Source organism: Caretta caretta, chromosome 2 (assembly GCF_965140235.1).
Source record: "Caretta caretta isolate rCarCar2 chromosome 2, rCarCar1.hap1, whole genome shotgun sequence".
Taxonomy (NCBI): Eukaryota; Metazoa; Chordata; order Testudines; family Cheloniidae; genus Caretta; species Caretta caretta.
Window position 1 is genome coordinate 177,914,780 of NC_134207.1, and position 24,483 is coordinate 177,939,262.

Consider the following 24,483-nt stretch of genomic DNA (forward strand, 5'->3'; position numbering starts at 1 on the left):
ATCCTAGTGTAGAAAGGACTATTGTTAGAAGTCATGCCAGATTTCTGCATTTCTCTCCAACCATGGTATGAAAATAATTCAGAAATTAAAAACAGCCTGGACTACTGATTTGGAGCTTTTATCACTTTTGGCCTATGCCTGGATCCTCCTTTTTAGTGGGCTAGAAAAAAAGCTCATCTGCACCTCTACTTGGACATCCCTAGTATTTTACTTAAAATACCTCACTGGTCTACATATCCCACTTTCCAGGAGAGCAACTAACTGCTCAGGCAGCAGGTTCTCCAGTCACCTAATTCCCTGAAGAGATGTGCTCCTTTCCCATGTTCTTGCTTTGAAGTGTAAAATAATTTATCCCTTTGTTCTACAATAGAGTCCAACCCTCCATAATTCAAGACCTCTTCATGTCATTTGAACTTGGTTTGTTAAAAATCACACTGCAATCTTCTCATTTGGCCAGCTAACTAAAAAATTCCCCTTTTTACTAACCTGACCCCACTGACTCTTGATCTGTTTCACTATGTAAAATAACCTGATTTAAATTCATTTTTTTAAATTTATCTTTATTCTGGCAGTTGTGACACTTCACTTGGCTTTGAAGTTTTAGGTATCCTGTGAACAATGGGTTAGTGACATCAGCACTGCAGTACTAATATTCCATTCCCATGATCACAAATTATGAATGTTAGATACACAAATGGAGTATGGTGACTGCCTGGCTTACAGATTTTAATATACTGAACGTTATTGAAGGTGTGGGATTCCAAAATGAATGGCGCGTCAACCTACTCCCCATCATAAGAAAATGTAAAATAATTTTTGATAGGCCATTTGATATCCAAGGAGGGAAAACAAGGATAAAAAGGCTGAAGTTCTCATGGTATTTTATTTACAGGCTACTCAATACATCTTATATACAAATGGCTTAAAGAAATATCAACAATAAGTAAGCTGAAGTAACAGTTTCAGTATTTTAAATTTTGTTGCCCTAAAATAATTCCTATGATAAGAGTACTTAACCTTGTTCAGCAAAAATTAGTTTGAATTTAAGTCCAGCACTTAATTTTTAAATATGAAACAGTTTAGATCTGAATCAGTTTTCTGGCAATTTTTTTTTATGGAATGGCATACTTAACTGCAGAGAACACATTATACTGCCTCAAACAATTATAAGCATTAACCAAGATTTTTCCACCGACATAATTCAATTCTGAGACTTTTCATCCTTTGCCCCGGGGGGTTTATTTTTCTCTTAAATCTAAAACAAAAATTTAACAAGTTTGGCTGAAATTTATTTCCTCTACTGGAAATGAAACATGGGGCCAGATCCTGTAGTTTGGGACCTAATGGAGTTTTAGCCTGAACAACAATTGCATGGAAGTTACCTGTGTTAGTTTTAAAATTAGTTTTACAGCTTATTTATAAATCTCAGCAACTGATGGGCCTTTAATAACTTTCTTCAAACTGGCACAAACTCCTGATATAAATGTAGCAGGAACAGCAAACTCAAAGCATCAATAGTTTACATTAAAACTCCTTCCACCTCTGTTTAACGTTAAGCATCTGATGCTTAGGATGATAAAGGTAATAGTAATTAAATATGTATGGAATAGGTATGAAAAATATAAATATGCAATTTTTAAAATGTGTAAGTTTAATTTTGTAGCAATTACATTTGCATTTAAAGATCATTTTGTTACTTGGTAGGGGTTTGTTTGTGTTTTTGGTTCGTTTTTTGCTCTTTGTTCTACTCAGGATTGCTTTATCCTAGGATCATGAATTTGTTTTTATGTTGTCTCTCTCTCCTTTTCATTTGGCTGAAACGATGTAATATCCTATTAGTGCAAATTGTGATGCCTGTCATACTTGCATTATGTGTTTTTAATTTTTTTACTCCAGGTAATGTTGGAGACCACTTAATTCAAAATTAACTATTCAACGTTGACGTGGTAGGTCCAGAATCAAATACTTTACTTTAATCTGGATTAGTAGAGAAAAACACTTTTTGATGTTTGGTCCAATTCTCTGCAGTACTTCTAGGAGGTGCAGCACAGATGTAATCCCAAGGGGAAAGGGGGCAAAGTACCTTTAAGCTATTTTTTCACTTCCCCTATTCTGTCCCATCTAGGGGCTGGCATGGCCTCTGGGCACATCTTAGAGCAGCCACAGGGGTTACCTTCATTTTTTTGCAGCCTTCTGAGGGCTGAGTCATAGCCTGGAATTGATGGAGACATGACCTCCTTATCTGGGCTGCTTGTAAAGGGAGCGTCATAGGGCTCATACTCCAAAATTGTTCTGACCCTTGCAATGCGTTTGACCCTTGAAGGGTAGCAAAATGTCACAGAAGGGCTGGAAGTGGGAGAAATCTCTTGCCTGGGTTTTAAAAGAGGCAAAATTATTGTGGCTGGGTAATTCAGCTTGACTTTCTGAAATATTTGAACAGTGTGGACCATTGGTTTTCAAATGCTAGGCCAGTATTAAACTAAAATGAGTAGAAAATCACTGTGCAATACATATACCAGCAATGGCATGTGAATGGACTTGCTAAATCTTAATGCATCTGTTGCCAATCAGCTTTGTATCCTTTTCTAATTGCTCTTTTATTCTTATTCAGTCAAGATTAAAGTCTAAAATTAGTCAGATGTTTGATATCAACCAATACATTCAACATGCCAAAGTTTCTAACTACATGGAACATCTTAATTGTCACAGTATTTCAGTTCATAAATCAAATTGCTCTATCGCTATTTATGCAGACAAGAGCGAGCGTCTTTTTACAGAAACGTAGGTGAAATAAGCATCGTCTGACTTGAAAGTTTACCTCTATGCAAGAAGCTGTAAGAGGTATGATTTCGTCCTCACATTTTATTGTTGAAAGTCAAAATCATTTATTCCCGATTTGTTCTTTATCATCTATTTTTCATTTGGACTTACCTGCTTCTTAGTGAAGTCTCACAAGGCTTTATTTTTGGAAGTGCAGTACACATTAATATTTGACCATGCATTTCTTGCCACAAAGGTTGTATGTGGTTGAAAGTCTTTGGCTAGATTTTTATTGTTGAGCCTGGCTTTTGTTTTATCTGAGCATACTTTTATAAAAATGGTAAGACATTATAGCTGAATACTGTCCAGTCATAAATGACAATTCTAACACTATTCTGCTTGCATTTATTCTCCCCTGCAAAAAATACTAAGATGTGTTTAACTCAAGAAAACTATTCAAACACAGTATCATTTTATATAAAGTGTTTAATTTCTTTTAAACACAGGCTATTCAGGTCACAAATATTTGTTTCCAGCTTAGCTGCTTTTATTTTCAGACAGTAGGATTCTCTAGTGTGGCTGATGAGAACTGGGATAACTATGAGATTTATAGGGAAGCCTAAAGAGATGAGACTCACCATGATACAACTGCAGATACTTGAACACGATTTAGCTACATTTTAATGTTCTTCACACCCTATGCTGCAGTAATTAGTCATAAATTAGAACCAGAATTTTAAATGAAATAGACAACTTTGGCTTCTAATCTGAAAATCCAAGAAGTCACTGACCTGACTAAACTGGTAATAGTGTAGGTAGAAATTTTACCTTTTAAAAAGTAATTAAACACTGTTACATAATGTATCAATTTATCAACTGGATAATCAGTTGGAAAATTGTTTCCAATATGGGCTATTAAACATTCTTTTCAGTACATGGAAAATATAGCCATATCCCCTCTCTGCAGGAGAGAGAGACTGCTGTTCTCAGAGGAAAACATGCTGGAAAGTGTAACTAATATAAAACTGGAGTGGTGGTTTCTGGTAGCAATTTTAGCTACAGTAATTTTTGTTGTTGTTCAAAGACAGATTCAAATAGAGTATTACAATGATCCATGGAATAGCTGAATATAGAAGGGATTAATTGGCACAATCCCAGTTTCCAGAAAATTTGAACTGCATTAAATACTGGTCTTTAACCTCGGAGGCTTTCCATAATGCTTTTATATGTGGTAAAAAGAGGAGACAGTTCATGAGTTTTGTGGGGAAAGCTGACACTGAAGAAAAAGACTGATCTCATTTAAAGTCTATTTTACCATCCAATAGCTCAGTATAAAGTAGACCTTATTTGGCAGAGGGCCTACAGAAGGGAATACAGCTTTTAGAAAAAAGTTGAGGGAAACCTACCTTTCTTTAATGTATTCACATTAACATTCTCTCAGTAAATTCAGTATGGGGAAGGTCATTTCAATTAACTTCGTATACGTACTAAACTGGCTTAGCGGACATAAATGGCAAATATGCCACTTTAAAATGCACTCTATCCAAGTTGCCTATAATTATCTGTGTTTTAATGTAGTGTATCTATAGTTAAGTATTAATCTTTGAATCAAGCTACAAAATAACTTTAAAGAAAGGGAATTTCCTTTATAAGAAAAATGTAGAGAATTTTTGCAGACCTTAAACTTACATGTTAAGGCACTTACCATTCAAGTACAACAGTTTTTGTACAAACGTCTGGGAGATGAGGACACATTTTACTACACAGATTTTTTTTTTTTTTTTAAAAGGAAAAAAATAACATTGACCAAATATTTATAAAATTGTTGCATCAAGAGAAAGGTTGTGTTTTATTATCTGAAATGAGCACAAAGTACACCTTCCACAATAACACTGAAAGCAGTGCAAAGACTGACAGTGACCTTTGACTAAAGGTAGTTTTGTAAAAAGAAAAATACCAAATAAATCAGTGCCCTGCTTTGATTGTTGTAAAATTTTTTACATAAAAGTTGGTCCAAACTTACAAAAAAAAGCACAAATGTGCATAGTTCAGAAGATCTGAAAGAGTGCCATAAAAAGCTGATGTCCCTAAATTTAGCATCCACTTAAAACTGCCAAAATACAAAATAAAATTCATAACTAGAATTTGTGAACATGTACAATCAATTGATCTAGTTTCCAGACAGCATGAGTTTTAAGCAGTTTAAATTTTCCTACTGTATGCAAGACCCTTTTCCACATAAAAATAAAGCTGTTGAATTAACATTATTCAAGTCTGTTGGACTGCTGCTTTAAACTGCAGCTAGAAAAAAAGTCTTTCCAGATAAAAACGATGTGCCTGAGGAAAAACAGATACTCAGTATGGTAATCCTCTGCCTCGCCCTCTGACTGCTGATGTGCTAATGCGTCCCCTGTATCCTTGGGAGTATCCAGGTCCTTGGGCTGAAGAAGTCCAAGTTTGTCCATGTATGTGGCTAATGCCACTAGGGTTTTCTTGTAAATTACTTCCATAACTATAGTTGTGCATCTTTGTGGACAAAGAATGAGTACTTTCTGACCCTGTGGAAGTGTCACCACTGTTTCCCAGAACTGCAATAGGGCCATGGCTATATTCAAATCTATGGTCTTTATCTCCACTAAACAACAGGGGACCAGTGTTGAGGTAAATGTCTCCATAACCAGTTACTGAGCTGGGAAATGGTTCTGAAAAGGCAGGAGGCGGTAGTGCACCACCAGAGTGAGATGAAGCAGTACTGTAGTTATCCAAAGACTGAATATCTGAATTCCCAATGAAGCTTCTCCTTTCCAGTGCCCCAGATGATCCACTTCCTATTCCATCACTACCACCATAACGGGCAGAAGAGAAAGAAGATCCAAAGTTATCCTTGTAGTCAGATACATAGGAGTCTCTTGCCTGATAATCCACACTAGTTGTTACTGGTTCCTCAGCTGGCTGAACCTGATGCTGGGAAAGTAGTTGCAGCAGAGCAGCTTTCACCCCAGCATGAGGATCCGTTCCTGAAGAGCTAGAAATAGGCAAACGCTGGTTTTCTGTCCGATAATCTAGGTCGTCTTCTTCCGTGAGAGGCGGTGGTTCTGGTGGCTCAGGAGGACGCTGGTCTGGGGGCAAGATGCGAGGGCGTTCTTGTTCTGGTGTTAGGTTAAGAAGCCTCAGCTCAGGCTGTCTAATCAAATCATCTTGACCTAAATGGATCAAAAACAAGAGCCTTAGAACAAGATCTGAAATTACATTTGACAAATAATTACAATACCAGAAGGGGAAGAAAAAACACTTTGCAAAAATATCACAAAGGTTTGCTAATGCACTTCTTCAGAAAAAATAAAGGTTAACCAACTAAAATTAAGTTTAAGAGCATCTGAGAAAAGGCATTTTAGAGAAGCAAAAAGACACTGCCCTCAAAGGTTTTTCAGAACAGAGTTCCAGGATCCTTCTGCAAGCACACCTGATCAGCTAACTTAAAGACGGGGGACGGTGAGGAGGAGGAGGAGAGGAATTGCACAGTATCCTTGAGGAGTTTGGTTGCAACAGATGTTATGCCAGAACAGGAGGAAAGTGCACCAGGGATGTGGACCAAAGCCCATACGGAGATGGGTTTTGGGAAAGGGACAGAAAGGCTGCTACAAATGGTAATGGTAGAGATGTTACATTCCTTCACAATATTCTTCTACAGAGCCACCAATGCCATTTAGTAACAAGTAAACCAAAATGCACTGAGGCCATATGGCTGAAATACTAATCTCATGATATTCAACAGAAGAATTAAACTTTGAGAAGCTCCATGAGATAAACATTTCATGTGTGCACAGTATGAATATAAATCATACAGAATTTTAATGAAAATTTTAAGTTGACTATATTCATTTCACAAATGGAAAATTTGCACACACTGGTCAGGTAACTAAAGGAAGTAGGCATGGACAAATTTTGATGCTGTAGTTAATTAAACAAAAGGAGTTTACTTAAAGGGACTCTGTTAAAGTTGGTAAACCAATGATCTACAATTAACTAAAGGAGACCATCTATTTTTCCAGTCAAAACCAGTTATTCCTCACACTGAGAAATGCTGCCAAACTTTCCATCAGAAAAGCAAACAGGTGTATATGTATATTAGACAGTAAACATTCAGCAGAGGTTTTTGTTTGTTTTTTTAAACTGTTTGTACAGCACCTAATACAATGAGACCCCAACTCTGACTGGGGTATCGAGGTGCTACCATAATAACACAAACAACAACACAGTGTCAGTATAACTGCATGTCTACCAACCTTAGAGTAAGCTGTATACGTACAGTATAATAAAATCAGTCACATTTAACGATGAAAGGTTTTTTTTTTTTTTTTTAAAGATCGTGACAAAAAGGAAATGAAATTACTTCTCACGTCCTCATTGTCATTACTCCTGTGCATGTTTTGCTAATGGATATGGAGTAACCATGCATACACGGGGTACAAAGCATGTTGTTAGCCGTTTATCTCCAAGTCACTCTCTCTGGGGGTCAAGATATCTACTTATCAACATTAAAAACTGTAAGTACCTGCACATGAGTATAATGATTTGATCAGATGTGGGTAAACAGATGGTGGAGATTCCGTGTCCTCCTGGTTATCCGATGCAGGAGTGCGGGGCTCCGGAGGCTGCCTGAGTTGTAACGACATTTCATTTCCTGATCCATTCTCCTTCTCCTCTAGTACAAGATCTTTTTGCTTTGTTTGCTGAGTCTTTAATAACTGAGACAACAAAACAGCAAATGCACTCTGCACAGCTGCCTGGGCAGCATCAGTCTCAATTTTAGGCTGTGTCAGCTGAGCAGGTGGTAAAGCTGGCTGAGTGACTGCTGGCTGTTGTAAAGGCTCCTGTTCTGGTGGTGGTGGAGGCGGCTGTTGCTCTGGCTGGTTTTCACCTGCTGCCAAAATACCAGCAGGAATGTTTATTTTATCTAGTTGCTGCTGAGTCTCTGCGTTTATCTTAATATTCAACACTTCGGCAAAATGTGCCATACTAACACTTGATTTAGACTGTAGAAGATTTAGCAGGATTGCCACTTCGTTCTGGTTTAACTGCTGTCCAGTGCTTGTTTTCACTAAAGACAAAAAGGAGTTTTAAAAGCGTTATTTAGAACTGTCATATTTCAGAGGCTCCAAATCAAGCTTAATAGCCCATGGCTGATATTCTTGGCAAAGTACAGGTTTCTGACAATACAGAAATGGAATGCTTTTACAAATTAATTACATTTGGAAGAGTATTAATAGGAAATCAAATAGCATGATCCAATACAGAGAATATGACTTACAAAGGGCACACCCACACACTAAGACAGACGAGAAACATCATGTTTGAGCTCAATTTTCCACAATACAATGAAGCCAGGGTTTAAGGCCACCTGCCTTAGACAGCTGTAAGATTTCCAGTCACCACAAAGTCTCTTATCTTTGACATATTACATCCCTTTGCTTAAAAAGTGGCCAACTGCAAAACACATTTCCAGTCATACCCTGACCCTCCAGATGCTTAATTTGTATGCTGTGACACCTGCTAAGGTGACCAGACGAACTGACCCCGAAGCTAATGAGCTATCTGAAGGTAATGGCATAAGTGCAAAACTACTGAGAAGGACAAGTAAAGTGCTGAGTAAGATAGAAGACTGTTCTGTTGATTTCAGAGGTGTCGGGAGACAGCCACATGAGAGCAGGAGCATGGGTTTTAAGTCACTTAGTGCTAGCTTTAAAGAGCTGGAGAAAGTAGTCTAAGTTTAAAAGAACCCACAAAGGCACTTTATGGTGAGGCTTCTTATTTGTGTTATGAGACTTATGAACTTTAAACAGACAGAACAGATCAAGGGTACACTCAAATATGAAGCAGGAATGGAACAGGATCCCTTATTCAAGGTGTACCTACAGATTCATCATGAAAGAGAGCACATATACCTAGCAGCATGACTGGTAAGAGAAAAGAAACTGTTGTTAATTGGGAATGCCACAAAATTCTAATAATTAGAATTTCAATTCCAGATCTGCCAGTTGGTGAACACAATAAAAGCCTTGGATAACATCTTATTTAATTATAATGGGGAAATTTCTTTCTTTATAGAAAAATGAAGCAAAGGCATTACGTCTTCCTATTTATACAAACAGTGCCTCTGTCAGGTTGATATCAAATATCCAATGTCAAAATTGAACTTTCACATGTGAAACTAGAAGGCTACCAATGTAATGTAACTTCTGGCAGCATCCAATGAATGCCTGGAAAGCTGGAATTTTTAAAACTTTCTGTCCTTGGCATTTGACTCATCACTGAAGTGGACACAGTTGTGAGCAGACAGTTGTTGCAAAATTAAATCAGCCTCCTTATTGATTTGCGCTGTGGTGCTACCAGCTAAAATGTAGTGAAGACAGTGGGAATTCAAAAACAATTAACTTATTTTTATTTGGCAATGCACAGAACTCTACTCTCTCAGACGCTTTGCACTGCATTCTCTTGATGTATTAATTAGCCACATAACAGACGTCAATCCTGCTGCAAATTACGTGACATCTGCAAATGGTCTGTTCAAGAACCAGGAACAGAAGATACTTCTCAGAATCCAAAACTGAAAATCCAGCAGACAATATGAATGGAGACAAAGAAAAGTGCAGCATCTTTCTACACACCCCAAAATTTTAGAAGTTATCCATATCATAGGGGAATTCAAATTCTTGGTGGAAATCATAAGTGAGCTCCACACACACTGTTAAGTTATAAAATGTAATGACAAGAGCTTCACATAAGAACCAGAACAGTAGCAAATAATCCAGGACAAATTATTTTTTACCCAAAATGAAAAATATTAGTGCTCTGTGCATTGTCATACGTGCAATGATTTAGTTCATTTAAATCTGGATAAAGCCTGCACTTGTTTGCCCCATGGCCTTGTGTATTTGATCATTCAGCATGGACACACTCCTGAATCTTAGAACATAAACACAGACATTTTCAATTTTATACAATACTGTGTCTACTCCACCACACACTAAAACCTTGCTTTCTCCACCCTGGAGAAGTATATTTTCTTCTATACTTACACGTGTGCCACGAATGACATGGGGCTGAATAATAATTTTTTGAATTCTTTGGTTAATTTGGTATTCGATATGTACTATTAATAATGTATTAGTAATGATTAATACAGTTAGTACTCTATGAGGTGACCAAGTGTTATAACAGCATAAAGAAAATAACTCCAACCACTGGGACTCTAATACATTTTGCTAATCTTCAGCATTGGATAAAATTTTTAGGGGATAAGCAGAGTTTGAAAGTCTTGCCAAGACTTGAGGCTACTGTTGCAAAAGAGTGGCAGAAATAGACTGCTAGATTACAATGAAAAACAGGATGATCAGGAGCAAGAGGTGGTAAACTATATGGGTCATGAGAACTATATCAGTACATCTCTGCAACATATACTTGGAGCTATGGTCTACTGTTGGAGAGTGGATTTGAGATTATTACTGTCCATACAGAATTTAAATGAATGCACTACACATTTGCTCTTTCAATTCTTGCAGCTCCCACTTTAGTGACACTATATTTTATACTCGCTTGCCGCATCATAAAGCTGTCTATATGTCAAACTCTTGTCTGTTCCTTTGTCAGCGGCCCTACACACACACAGTACAGAATCTGTATTTCAGAATGCAAGTTAAAAAACACCTTGCTTATAGTAAGGCCAGTAGTACCAACTCCTGCATAACGAGACACCCCATTTGATTATGGTTATAAATTAACATTTTCTTTCTAGTAGCTTCTAAGCAGGTTTTTGTATCACCAAGCAAGACACTCTAGGCTTGGTTTTTTGCTTTAATGGGTGGGGCTGGGAATACTGTAGAAGTAGCTCACTAATTCTCTTGTTATAAGAGCTCCCTCATCAGCTAGTATCTCAGTTCAGCATTACCAGTTAGAAGAGATTTGCTAAAGCAGATATACTTGGGAGAGGGAAGATTATGTAACATGGAAGAGGAATCTATTTGTTGTGAAGATTGTGTTTGACATGAAACCCTCTCCCTTCAATTTATGTCATGATCAGTGAGGTTGCTCTAGACTATGAAGAGTTGTACATTATGAGTTAGAGCACCTGCTTATGGGCAGGGTTATAAGAAACCTTGAGGTGGACAACAGACCCCCTTCCCACCACCCCGAAAGTTAAAATTACTACCAGGCAGGTCAAGATATTTAAAAGCTTTGACGTTGGTCAAGGTGAAAACTCATTATGTGAGTCATATTGGGAATGCCTGACTACTACCACTACTAAGGACAAGATAAATCTTTAGCATTTTTAAAATTTACACTATTTTGTTTCTCTTAAGAATTCTAAGAACTGAAAGTGCTGACATCTACATTTCTAGATGCATAGTGAGCAAGTAACAGACAATTTAAAAATGACAAAAAAGATTACTGACCAAGTGCTACACTAGAGTTGCCCTGAGTTGTGAGTTTGGAAGAAGTCTGCATGCTTTGTGGGGTGTTGGTTCTGCTATCATCCAGGCCTAAAGACAAATCCTTCCTTGGAATTTTAGCTGCTGTTGAGTCATCTGTCATTCCCATCTGCTTCTGCCGTCTACGTTTCTTACTCCACAGTTCATGACAATCTTGCCACAAAGGAAGGCTGTAAAGAAGTATGGTAAATATTCAGCATTATCTGTGTACAAAATATTAAAATAAATGCTCAATATACAACATAAGATCTGAAAAGGTGTCTCTGTGGGGATTCTTTGAATCCATACTCATAGCAAGTGTGTAATGCAAGCATAATCTCAGAAGAGCTTCCTAGATGGAACTATTTATCAACTGGCTTCATCTCATAAACAAAATGAATATTTATTTTCTCAACATGACAATGCTGTCTACTTGGATTGACAGAGTTTACAAAAAGGAAAGGTGCTCTAGTATAAGAACTCAGCAACTTGCAATCCTCTAAACAGTAATCCAGAATTTTTGCTTTAAAATAGGGGAATAAATGCTTTTGCTTTTTTTTTTTTTTTAAACTCTTGTTGTTTGGAGACATTCATTCTTCTAAATACACTTGAAGGTCACTAACTCTAGGAAAGATGTACAAAATGTCTGACTAACAAATCAAACACGGAGCTAGGGAACAGTTCTCATTCATAGTACAGGAGCCACTCAACTTTGCAGTTCTCTTAATGGGACGGTTACTAATATCTGACACATTAGGTATTATGTTTGTACTACCTTTGTTTTCACCACTACACAATGAACATTAAATACACGCTCCCATTTTGTATCAGGTAAGCACTGACATTACCACAGGAAGTAACTTACTCTGGTGGAGGCATTTTAGCAGGTTCCACATCTCGCAGAAACTCACACTGAAGAGCCTGTTCAGCTGTGCAACGCTTGCTAGGGTCCAAAGCAAGCATATAATCAAACAGATCTAATGCAGCTGGTGGAATACTGGCAAGAAGGAGAGAAAAATGGGGGTGGGGGGGTGTCACATTTGTGTTATTTCAGATGCCACATCTTTGTGCTATAAAACTTGTATTTTTTTAATTTTGTCAAGTAGCATTTAATTGTATGATTTAAAACTTGGGCCTTATATTAATACATTTGTTTTAAAAGTTTCCCTTTTAACAAGGGTCTAATATTACTATACACTTTGGAATTTAGCACAGACATTTATACTTTTTAATTGGGCTACAGACAATAATTCTACTGCTTTAAAGTTACACAAGTAGGCTCCACTAATATAAACAGGATGATACATTTTCCTAAACCCCAAAATAGTTGAAGGAGTTTTTAAAATAATCTTACAGATGTTTTCCGTAACTTTCATGTTTGTTATTTGCACGAGACAACTCCAATGGCATTATTTTAGGATACATGGTTTAGCGAATTAGTCTTATATACTGAATTTATGACTAACAAGTCCCTAATGTTAGGCAATCACAGTTAAAAGTGACTAAGTACCCTGACCTGCTTTTAGCCATAGGGACAATGAGCAGGTGCATCCAGGGCCAAAGAGCAACCATTTCCAAAGTACAAAGCTGACAGGTGGCTGAAATATTTGGGTCAATTCCCCCTTCCTTGATACATATACACAGCTCCCATTAACTAACAACAATAATAGCTCGGCGTGTGTATCTAGGGAAGGATAGGAACTTGAGGTCACTTCTCTCTACATTTGACTGAACCCAGAAACAAATCTTTGAAAAATACTGAAATTCTTAAAGGACCTAAGAAAACTTAATGGAATACAGATGGTTAAATGAAGGCTCCATCCTTACAAAGCAAACTCTTCTCTCAATTTTCGACGATACTGCTTCTTTGGTTTCATGGTGTTGAAATAGGCTAACTTTATTACATCAGGCCAGACTGCAGGACAAGGACTCCCACAAATTCGGCTATACACCAAAAACAAAACAAACAAACAAAACAAAACCATCAATGTATGAGATCAAACACAACAAGGTGTGTAGTTGTAGTTTTATACTCACAGGCACTGTTAATACAAAGAAAACAAATTCTAGTCTCCATGGACATATTCACAGGCTGCCTGTAATCCATGGCTATGAGGTTTTTCAAGAGTTGGGGGGGAAGTGTAGGTAAATATCCACTCTTAAGAGGCCAAAGAATACGCCACTAGAAAAACTGTTACCTCCCCCACACTTCTCCAGAGTAGAGGCTCTTTATAAACAATTACGGTGTTCTTGAAAATGACAGAAGACTCCACTTAGCATACTCAGGTAGCATCCCATGGACCCTAATGCAAGGTCAGTTTCTTTCACAGATGGCTAGACAGGACAGAAATTTAAAGGGCAGGAGTGAATTTGGATGAGTTTAGATCTATTACGTTTCTCTCTTTTACTCTTGGTGTGGAAAGGAACTCTGACAAATGACTGGAGTAAACAACACTCCATTGCTGACTAAGAATTTAGTTATCTGCTAAAGAACAGCAAGGAGCCTTGTGAGGACCAAAGGTGGTGGCAGAGATTTGGTGTTTGATTTTTAAATTTAAGAAAAAGGACTGGGGGTTGAATTAAAAAAATTAAAACCATCTTTTGGCCAAAGGAAAGGGTCACTGAGCCAGCCCACCTCCCTACATGTGGTTGCACAAGTCTGTCCCTTCCACTGGCTTTGTCTAGCATAGGATTTAAAGATGGGGTGTTCCAATGTGTTAGCCACCACATTTTTCAAAAGTCTGTTGTGGACAAGACAGTGTAGACTTTAATACAAGCAAACCTGATGGAGTTAAAACCCAAGCTCTCCTCAGGCTTTAACTCAACAAATCTTAGCCCATGTTGAAGGCATTGGGCCTCGTCTACACTAGGCTTTTTCAAAAGTGTTAGTCAGAAGATATTGGTAACATATTTTAACAGTACCCCTTTCACCCTAGTCTAGACAAGGCCACTAAGTGTGAAAAGTAGGGTTTATGTTTTGTGGGCCTTGCAGCCAGAAAGCTAAATTTGCATAAATCCCTAGTTGATGCTGCTTGTTTGTTTTCAACTTCCACAGCAAGTTTTTCCTATAAATAGGGTGGTCTTGGGCAGAAGAGCCTACCACCTTTTATGGCCCTTGGATTCCCAGAAGACTAGAAGTATTTTCTAGATAGCTAGAGACTTATCTATAGACCATATTTAGACCACTGTGCCGCCTTTGTGCCTATTTATACTATCTAAAGCATATTCTGAAAAAGAAGTTAAGACAATGCTACTTTTTCCTCTAGACTTTTTCCTGATCCAAGTCTATCTGTGGTCTTGAAATATTGAGGGAAAGACCACGGGGAGAAATTATCAACATTTTTTTTTTTTTTAAGTCACCTATGTTGGTGGTAGAGGCATCGAATTAATTAGAAGTGGCTTGCAGGCTAAAAATTGACAATGATGTGACTAAGAACTATTCCATTATAGGTGGTTTAGGTTCCAGTTAAAATGTGCTGGGAACAGTCATAATGTATTAAATTTTTAAATGTACAGCATCAATAAAGAGAAAAAATTAAGCTATGAACAATTAGTTGACAGTGTCCTTTTGATATCAGAATAAATTTTACAAATGACATCAACTCACTCTATACAAAACTATGTCCAGTTTGGTAAAGAAAGCCAGAACTGGAATTAAGTGCTACACTGCCATCTTGTGGTTAAAGCAAAAACAACAAACGTGTATTCACACAACATGAGTTTTGTTTTGAGAGTGTAAAATGACAACAGGGTGACCATCGCCATGTTTTGCTCCTTCTGAAGGGTTGTTAACACTTTTACAGACCAACTTTCCTACATGTTACATATAGCATTTACAGCCCATGTAACTTATTGCTTTTCAGAATCAAATATTTGACCTCCTGTGAAAAGAGATCAGGGTAAAGGAGCAATTCACTGACTCATCCTCTTTTTCCTTTTGTAGGAAGAAGATTCCATACCACTGCCTAGGTTGATTATGATATTAGAAGCAGGAGCCAGCATTTGCCACCTGAATAGAGAAAAGAGGCTCTGACTTTACTAATTCAAACAGCTACTGCCTGAGAAGATCCACTGGGGTGGGAAGGTGAAGAAAGCCTTTACCTCCCCAAGATATCTGGTAACTCTTGAGGGAAAGCAGAGAAACACTCCTTCCTGTAGCAGACAGAAGCCAGTTGCAGACATGTGAGAGAATGAAGAAGCAGCATAGGACCAGCAGTATGAGAGAACCTAGCCTTGAGCAAAGCTTTCCCTTTAAAACAGTCATTCATTATTCTCCATGTTGGCCTTTTAACCTGCTGATGGGAGAATGGAGTAAGGAAGCTGCAGTCTCACCTGCTTAAAAGGGTGAGCATGTCAAATGCCTCGTTGTGAGATGGGTTTCAGTAAGGGGTAACTCCAGCTGCACTATAAAAAATCCTACCTACCACTGCATTGCTTATGCCATGGAAAGCTACTAAGCACTTCTCCAATTCTGAATAGTTTGTTTTACATCTCCCCAAAAGCTACCACCATTTTTATTCTGAGAAACAACTCTGACAACTTTTAAATGTTAATATTGTAACTCCATTTTTTTGAATGCTCATGAAAAATAAAAGTATCGTGTATGATTTTTATAAAGCACCAACTACACTGTGGAATCTAAAAGTTACCTTATTAGTTCCAGCTGAGCAAGTTCCTGATTTGCTTGAAATATTGGTTTTTTAGTAAAAAGTTCGCCCAGGATACAGCTGTAAAATAAAGTTTTATATAATTCCATCAATATCATTTGATATAAATGTTATTTGAGATATATTTTGGTTCATGATTTACGCTTAACACTTTTGTATTAAAACTTCTTACCCACAGCTCCAGACATCTATGGCTGGTGTGTATCTTTCCTCTCCAAGCAGAAGTTCAGGAGGCCGGTACCATAAAGTAATAACTTTGTTGGTATATGGTCGACTGAAAAAAAGAAGATAGAAAGATTCAACATTTCTCTTAAAATGAGATTGCAGTGAACTAATAAAAGCTTGATGTTTCACTACTATACTATTGTTTTAAGAATGTTCCAGTTTTTCATTCCCTTTACCAATACTGAGGCTGCTGCCACTATATATAAAGGTAAACATTGTCACCTATTTAAATCTACCAAAAGGATAGTCTGAAACAGTATCTCAGAGATAAGTAAACATTCATGGGGCATTAAATATCAGGCTTCAGAATTATATACCTATACTGCTAACTATTTAGTTGCTAATCATTTTAGTGATAACACTTTAGTTAATATGTCCATCCACTGCTGTTAGGTGCAGTTACTGGCACAAGGAAGCTGGTTGCTGAAGTGATGAACAAAGACTTCAACAATGAAAAAAAAATTCAAGTCACCTCTGCCCCTGCCCACAAAGGAGAGAAGCATAGATGCAGCCCTTCCCTACTATCACAAGTTTCAACTGCCTCTTGGGTTTCAAAACTCCCAGATCTTCCCGGATTCCAACAGCCCCAACTTTACATTCGCAAGCTATCAAAACTTCCAGCTCCCACAGAAAGACAGCCGCAGTGTCTGGAGGCACTGTCACTACAAAAATCTACTTTAATTTTATCAGACTGAAAACTGAAAGTTTGCGGACAGAATAAAATAATGGAAAGTATCAAAACAGAACAGAGCTATTGCCAAATCTATTTCAGCAGAAGTCTCTATTTTTGTATATCCTTAGGAGATGCAGTAGAATATCCAGTTTTCAGCAGCCCTTACCACAGAATACATGGTTGCTGATTGTTATCTTCTCTCACCCCACCCTCAATCACCAGTATGATTTTAGCCATTAATATTATGTAACTTGAGGTTTTGTAACATTTTACACAATTTGAAAACTGAGATTCCAATATTTTAGACAGTGGATAGCAATGTTTCAGTATTAACAGTTTTCAAGACAGCAGCCAGTACAACAGAAATTACCTAGCTCACCTTTCTCAGTATAGTTTTTGGATAGATGCGAGACAGTGCTTTTCAATTGTCCTCTTTAATAAAGCACTACTCTCTTAGTGACAACATTAGGTTTGAATGGCAAATGCACAGAGGTATAAAGTAATGTATTTGAATAACTTATATGTGCTTAAATAAAAAGTTACAAGCAATTTCTACCTTCCATAGCAGGTGAACATTCCACATTGCAACCACCACCACTGTGATGTTCAGTGCAACTGCCTAATCAACTAAACACACTGATCTACAATGTGGACTTTTGTATTTACTGAAGGGGGCGTAAAAGTGATAACCTTACACTAAAAAATCCCCCTCTGGTGGCCCCACAAGCACGCACACTTTCAACAAACACTACCGGAAACATTTTCAAAAGTGCCTAAATGGCTTAGGCTCTTAAGTCACTTTTGAAAATGGGACATCTTGTGGGAAATTTTACCCCACCCTCTACAGATCTGTCAGATTTATTCCAAAAGAGAGTATTCTTTTCGGAAGTATTTTATTTTTTTTGTTACTGAGTTTCTCTATCAATATTCAATTGCTAAAGACTTCTAGACAGTACGTTCTTATGTAATATGTCACACCTTCTAGCTGGAAAGTGTTATACATTCAGAAGTTTTTTTTGTTGTTTTTTTTTAAAGTTAGATGCACAATTGTGAGTGAAATTACCATAACTCTGAGAGGAAGTTGGGTAAATATGTACAAAAATGGCCAAAATTATTCATTCGCATGTAGAATTACCCACTTTGTACACTTAAGATCTATGCATGCATAAGTTAAGCACACAATTACAAGTGAATATTGCATATAGTTTATTTTTTAAAAAGCTTGCTTTCAGACTTTTCAAATTTTGATAAGTGAGATATACAATATATTTGAGTGATTCTAGCATTAAAGTCATACTTTAAGAAACTTCTGCTGCTGCTTCAAGGTCCCAAATCCTTCTAAATACTGTTTAATAAGATCAGTAAATCAACTGTCAAAAAATATAGTTCAGTTAGTAAAAATGTGGAAAAATTGCTACAGCACAATCCTCAACGTTCACTGAACCCTACTGTTACTGAAGAGAAGACGTACTCAATGAGAGACTGAATCAGGAATGAGATGCCAAGCAGCTAACAAGCTTCCAATTAGAAAAGGAGTACTTGTGGCACCTTAGAGACTAACCAATGTATTTGAGCATAAGCTTTCGTGAGCTACAGCTCACTTCATTGGTTAGTCTCTAAGGTGCCACAAGTACTCCTTTTCTTTTTGCAAATACAGACTAACACGGCTGTTACTCTGAAAGCTTCCAATTAGCCTTCCAAATTTAATATGCAGTTATGTTAAAAAAAAACTAAAAAGTTTTAATACTGGTTATATTGAGAATATAAAGTAATAATGCTGCTTGTGTTTATACTAAAACCAGCTGTTTAGAATTAAAAAACAAATTTTGTAAGTTAATACATTTTTCACCACCCCCAAAGAACAATCTGAATTTTACCACAACTATGCATTTTAATTATTTGGTAAAAAGAGCTGTTAATGAGCTGTTATCTGTTAATGGCAGCCACAGTGTCACGGCTTAATGGAAGCTACACATAAAAGTTAAACAAGTGTGGCACACACTGAAAAGAACTCTGAGGTACAATTGCATCCATTCACTGTGTAGCAAATGTCTCCATTAAATCATTAAATTTCCCAGCAGGTGCTTAGTTATCCAAACCTGCAATTTTCCTTTAACATGCTAAATATGATAAATAAAATTATAAAAAAAGGTATGTTCTTGAATTAGCATGGCTGGCTATTCAACATAAACCACTGGAACCAGGGGCACTGCCATTAAGAGCCAGCTTATTGTTCTGGCACCTACAGTAAACTAAATCTTTAACACTTAAAACACTATTGGGCCTCACTTTCAAAATCAAGCATGAACAAATCAAACTGTTTGCACAAATGGCCATCAGACATGCAACTGAGCTCCTATAGGTGCAATTATCCAATGCGCAAGTGGTATAATGCTTAAGTGTACACCTTCAATTTTGGAAACCAGATTCTGCATGTTACTATTCATACCAGAGAAAATTACTATGAGTAGGAGACTTTAAAGTACAAACCTTTAACAAGATACTAAACCATATTACACTCAGCAGCAATTTTCTTAGATACAGGCATGGTGAAGCAATACAATTGTAACACCAGCATGAAATATTTTTAAAATTTCATCAGTCTTTGCATCTGCTATCAAAAGTTTTAAATTAAACTCCCCTAATTAAAAGTGAGATATCGCAAAGAAAGAACTGTACTTAGATTTTAGCCATTTCTTTTGGAAATGTGAGCAGGAAGTCTATTTTACCCTTCCCAGGTGTGCCATGTTTAAAAATGTGATTTGACTTAAACTTCCTGCTACAGAAAAAAGCATCCCTAGCTCTGATAACCACAGAGATCTATGCTTTAAATATATATATTTAACAGCATGGAGTCGTCTTACCTCTCCTCTGAGCTATACAGTCGAGCAAGCCCGAAGTCTGCAAGTTTAATCTGCCCCCTGGTGGAAAGAGTAAAGAATTTTTACTGATTAATCTATCTTTAAAAAAGGAAACAAAGAAAACGCAGGGAATTATAGACCAGTCAGCCTAACTTCAACACCTAGAAAGATATTGGAACAAATTATTAAAGAATCAATTTGTAAGCACCTAAAAGATAACAGGATAATAAATAACCACCAACATAGACTTGTCAAGAACAAATAATGCCAAACCAAGCCCATTTACTCATTTGACAGGATTATTGGCTTAGTGGACTATGGGGAAGGAAGCAGTAGATATGTTTTATCTTAATTTTAGTACAACTTTTGACCATCCCACGTAACATTTTCATAAGCAAACTAGAGAAATGTGGTCTAGAAGAAATTATAAAAGGTGAGCACATACTGGTTGAAAACCCATACTTGAAGAGTAGTTATCAATGGTCCACTAAGTGGGAGAACATATGAAGTGGTACCCACAAGGATCTGTTCTGCATCCGGTACTAATCAATATTTTTGTTCATGACTTGGATAATGGAGTGGAGAGTATGCTTATAAAATCTGCTCATGATATCAAGCTTAGAGGGGTTGTAAACACTTTGGAGGACAGGATTAGAATTCAAAATGACCCTGACATTTTGGAGAATTAGTCTGCAATCAACAAGATCAAATTAAATAAATGTTCGAAGTACTAAACTTAGTAAGGAAAAATCAAGGCAGGCAGTAGTATTGTTGAAAACTATCTGGGGGTTATAGTGCATCATAACTTGAATATGAGTCAACAATGTGATGCAGATGTGAAAAAGGCTAAAATTCTGGAGTTTAATAATGCGTATTTTATGTAAGACACAGGAGGTAACTGATTCACTTTAATTGGCACTGGTGAGGCCTCAGTTGGAGTACTGTGTCCAGTTCTGGGTGCCACACTTTAAGAGAGATATGGATAAATTGGAGAGTCCAGAGGAGAGCAACAGAAATGACAAAAGGAGAATAACCTTTCTTCATTGGTCAGTTTAACTGGGTATGTTTAGTCTGGAGGAAAGAAGCCTGAAGTGACACCTGATAACAGGTCTTCAAATATGTTAACGATTGTTACAAAGAGGGCAGTAATCAACTGTTCTCTGTGTCCACTGAAAGAAAGACAAGACGTAATCAGCTTAATCTGCACAAAAGGAGATTTAGGAAAACTTTCTAACTGTAAACAGAGTTAAGCATTGGAATAGGTTTCCAAGGGAGGTTGTGGAATCCCTGTCATTGAAAGTTTTTAAGAACAGATTAGACAAATACCTGCCAGGGATGGTCTAGATCAGTGGTAGGCAACCAGCAGGCTGCATGTGGCCCAGCACGGTAATCTGACTGCGGGCCGCGAGACATTTTGTGGATGTTGACCGTCCACAGGGACGTGCTATCCGCTGCTGTCCTGTAGCTCCCATTGGCTGGGAATGGCAAACTGCGGCTGCAGGGAGCTGAGGGGGCGATGCCTGCAGATGGTCAATGTCAGCAAAATGTCTTGCGGCCCACAATCAGATTACCCTGATGGGTCACAGGTTGCCTATCAATGGTCTAGATACACCTGGTCCTTTCTGCCTCAGCACAGGGGGATAGACTAGACGGCCTACAGGTCTCCTCCAGATCTATTTTATGATTAAACTCTGAAATTATATTTCTTAGCGCTGGCTGATGAACTTAAGTCCTGATCTTAGTGTTTCCACACAGGTAAAGTAATGAGTAAAACAGCAGGAACAGACCCTAAATTGAATGTTACGAGGTTCAAAGTTGAAACTAGTTTTAAAAGTAGCAATAAGCAACCTAAATAATGAAAGTCTATTATTCTAGTGATAGAAGAAAGTGACACAAATTGCTAGAATTAAGTCAAAGGTTTCTTGGTTAAGCTGTTATTTTATAACTTTGTGACCACTTCAAGTTGGTTATATCCATACCTATTATTTAATAGAATATTTGAACATTTAATATCTCTGTGTAGGAAGTTCTTCTTATGGCAGTAATCCAGTCCTTCCATCAACTGTCTCATAAATGACTTTATGTGATTTTCATTAAAATGAACCAAGCCAGATTCCAGGAGTCCCATCAAGTCATGGTCCATATATTCAAAGACCAGGTAAAATGCACCTAGAAAGAGGGGGGAAATTACAGATTTCATAATATTCCAAAATATCTTATTACTCTACTTTTAAAAGTACAGCCTAGTATTCTTCACATACATTAGTGTTCATATTTTTGTAAAATCTGGATAGTCTTGGAGATGCACCTTATTTCCAACTGCATAACTGTATTAAAATACAGCTAAAAAAATACGTCCCTATTATTTTTCCATGTAAACAATTGTAATTGTCAGAGATACAGTAAGAACAAAATGCTAATACAGTAGAACCTCAAAGTTCCGAACACCTCGGGAATAGAGGTTGTTCGTAACTCTGAACAAAAAGTTATGGTTCTTTCAGTTTACAACTGAACATTGACTTAATACAGCTTTGAAACTTTACTATGCAGAAGAAAAATGCTTTCCCCCCCCCTTTTTTTTTTAAAGTAGTTTAACACAGTACTGTATTGTATTTGCTTTTTTTTTTTTTTTTTTGTCTCTGCTGCTGCCTGATTGCATACTTCCAGTTCCAAAAGAGGAGCGTGGTTGCCCGCTCAGTTCGTAACTCTGGTGGTTCATAACTCTGAGGTTCTACTGTACAGAGGATATCTGGATAGAGTTACACTGGCTTCTCCTTCACAAAATACCAATTTTATGCAAAATGGCTTAGCTGGATTAGTATTTCTTCACATGAACCTTGTGAAAACCTTGTAAAAAATTACATCTAGGGGACAGGCGAGCTAACACTGTGTATTTCTCCGTTGTTATCCTCTGATTTATTTTTAAGCTTGCACTGTGGAATTGTGTCAGGAATGAGCCTACTATTCAGACTGGCAGTGCCTATAAACACAGATCAGAACAAGTCAGAAGAGGAAGCCCGCAAGTCAGCAGCAGCTCTGCAGAGGTCCAGATTTCACATCAGAAGTTAGTTCCCTCACACCTCTAGTGTGGCAAAATCTGGCCCTATCTCATACTGAAAAGTAAAACATCATTCCACAAGTGATTCCATTAAAATCAACGGGACAACTTGTGAATCTGGTTCTTAATACTGAGGAATGCTGAATACGTAGCTTGAAGTGTTAAGGTAAGAAAACAGCATGAATCTCTCTCTAGAACCTATTTCCTTTCCCCCTTCTCTGCCTTGACTCCTACTCAGAGAAGTTCATGGGCTCTCCATAGTGACATTGAGCCCTCCTTGACCAGTAATGAAGAAATTATATCCTACAAGTCTCCCTATCCTTGCAAAAGGCCCGCAAGAAAACAGGACCTTCAAGGCTCACCCCTTTATAAAATACTAATATCTACACCAGACAAGAAGTCCCAACAGCCTAGGCTCACTATATAATAATGGTCTCACTTTAGAAGCTAATGAAAGTCTGTAGTTCAGCAACGGGCACTCAATACGCCACATTTAAATAAGGTTAATACCCAAAAGGCGTAACTTGGAGAAAAGTGAAGGGCCCTGACCAGCAAACAGAAGCTTAGTCAGTGTCCTTTCCTTAGCATTTAAGCAGACAAAAAGAGATTACTCCTACTCTAAAGAAAATAATAATATGTTAAGAAACTTGAGATCAAATTAGATGAGTGACCCTTTTGGGTACTTCACATGGCTCTCCTGGCATTTGTGGCTTTTTATTAAGCTCCCTTCTTTCTGCCCAATTTCAGGCAGAGGAAGCTGAGTGCTGATTATAGGATAGCCCCTCAACCCCCATGTTGTCACACATCTATGGAGGGCAAGGGAAGTGCTGAGCAAATGGACCAGAGATTACATGATCTTGTCACATCAAGAAGATGGGAGGAAGGTAGGAAGGGAAAGACAGTGTTAAAAGGGAGCTGCAGACAGCCACAGGTCTTCTGACATTGTGTTGCAACATTTGCATAATGTTGAGGTTCCCACACAATGGTATGTAGAGAGCTAGCTGGTTACAAGCTGCTAGCTCCTCATTTCCAAAAGCTAGACTTCATTTAAAACACAGATAAAAATGTTAAAATTTTCCTTACTTGCCATGTAACCAATTGTTGTAGTTGCCACAGGGATATTGTGACCTTAAATAAGAAGGAAGGTGGTACATGAAACACTTAAAATGCAGACCACCCAAAACTTGAACCCACCCTCCACCCCCAACAAAATGCACCGTCATAATGTAAAAACGACAGGATCAGACTAAAATTTCATGATCTAGTGACTTTTTCTAACCACATTTGATGAAATGGTTCATGAACTCTGCAAAGCCAAATACCACTAATCTTGGGAAAATATTTTGTATTCCTGAGTGTATGGAGGATACTAATGCTGGTACCCCATCATATGAATGCCTACTTCCCTTCCTTGCATAGAAGAAGACTACAAGCCCATCACATATGCAGTTAAAAAGCACAAGATCTCATCTCTAAACATACAGTAAAATGAATAACAGGAGCTATCACTGTGAACTTATCCAGTCAGGACTTGTGCCTTTTAAAAATCGAAGCAAAAGAACTACACAAAACTCACATTTCTTTCCTCTTCCTTTCACAAAAGTTAATAAAATGGAAAGACCAGAAGTCCATGTGCTTGCTCCCGGAAAAGAGCTCAGAAGAGGCCCTATTATACAGGGGATCAAGCACCTGGACTGACCCTCGTTTTGGGTGATTTTGCTTTCACTACACTGTTCAAACAACACACCACAATAGATGATATCATCTCAGA

The 24,483-nt window shown here is 37.6% G+C and overlaps 2 protein-coding genes across 5 annotated transcripts in view; one reads left to right on the plus strand and one right to left on the minus strand.

The window, feature by feature from the left end:
- Positions 1-16,256, plus strand: part of MPLKIP (M-phase specific PLK1 interacting protein) — a 56,297-nt gene extending 40,041 nt beyond the window's left edge. The window contains exons 2-3 of the transcript XR_012667142.1: positions 15,172-15,572; positions 16,074-16,256. The gene's annotated coding sequence lies outside the window, so the exon portion shown is untranslated. The remainder of the gene's footprint in view (positions 1-15,171; positions 15,573-16,073) is intronic.
- The window catches only part of CDK13 (cyclin dependent kinase 13), a 59,708-nt gene continuing 36,089 nt past the window's right edge, over positions 865-24,483 (minus strand). For 2 of the 4 annotated variants that reach the window (XM_048839137.2, XM_048839136.2), the window contains exons 6-15: positions 23,796-23,840; positions 21,634-21,823; positions 19,658-19,714; positions 16,068-16,169; positions 15,878-15,955; positions 13,056-13,172; positions 12,094-12,225; positions 11,214-11,419; positions 7,316-7,861; positions 865-5,963 (exon numbers count right to left, since the gene is read on the minus strand). In XM_048839137.2, coding sequence (XP_048695094.2) covers positions 5,116-5,963; positions 7,316-7,861; positions 11,214-11,419; positions 12,094-12,225; positions 13,056-13,172; positions 15,878-15,955; positions 16,068-16,169; positions 19,658-19,714; positions 21,634-21,823; positions 23,796-23,840 — 2,321 coding nt within the window. In that variant the 3' untranslated portion in view covers positions 865-5,115. The remainder of the gene's footprint in view (positions 5,964-7,315; positions 7,862-11,213; positions 11,420-12,093; positions 12,226-13,055; positions 13,173-15,877; positions 15,956-16,067; positions 16,170-19,657; positions 19,715-21,633; positions 21,824-23,795; positions 23,841-24,483) is intronic. The other 2 variants (XM_048839140.2, XM_048839138.2) reach the window with 1 other exon arrangement.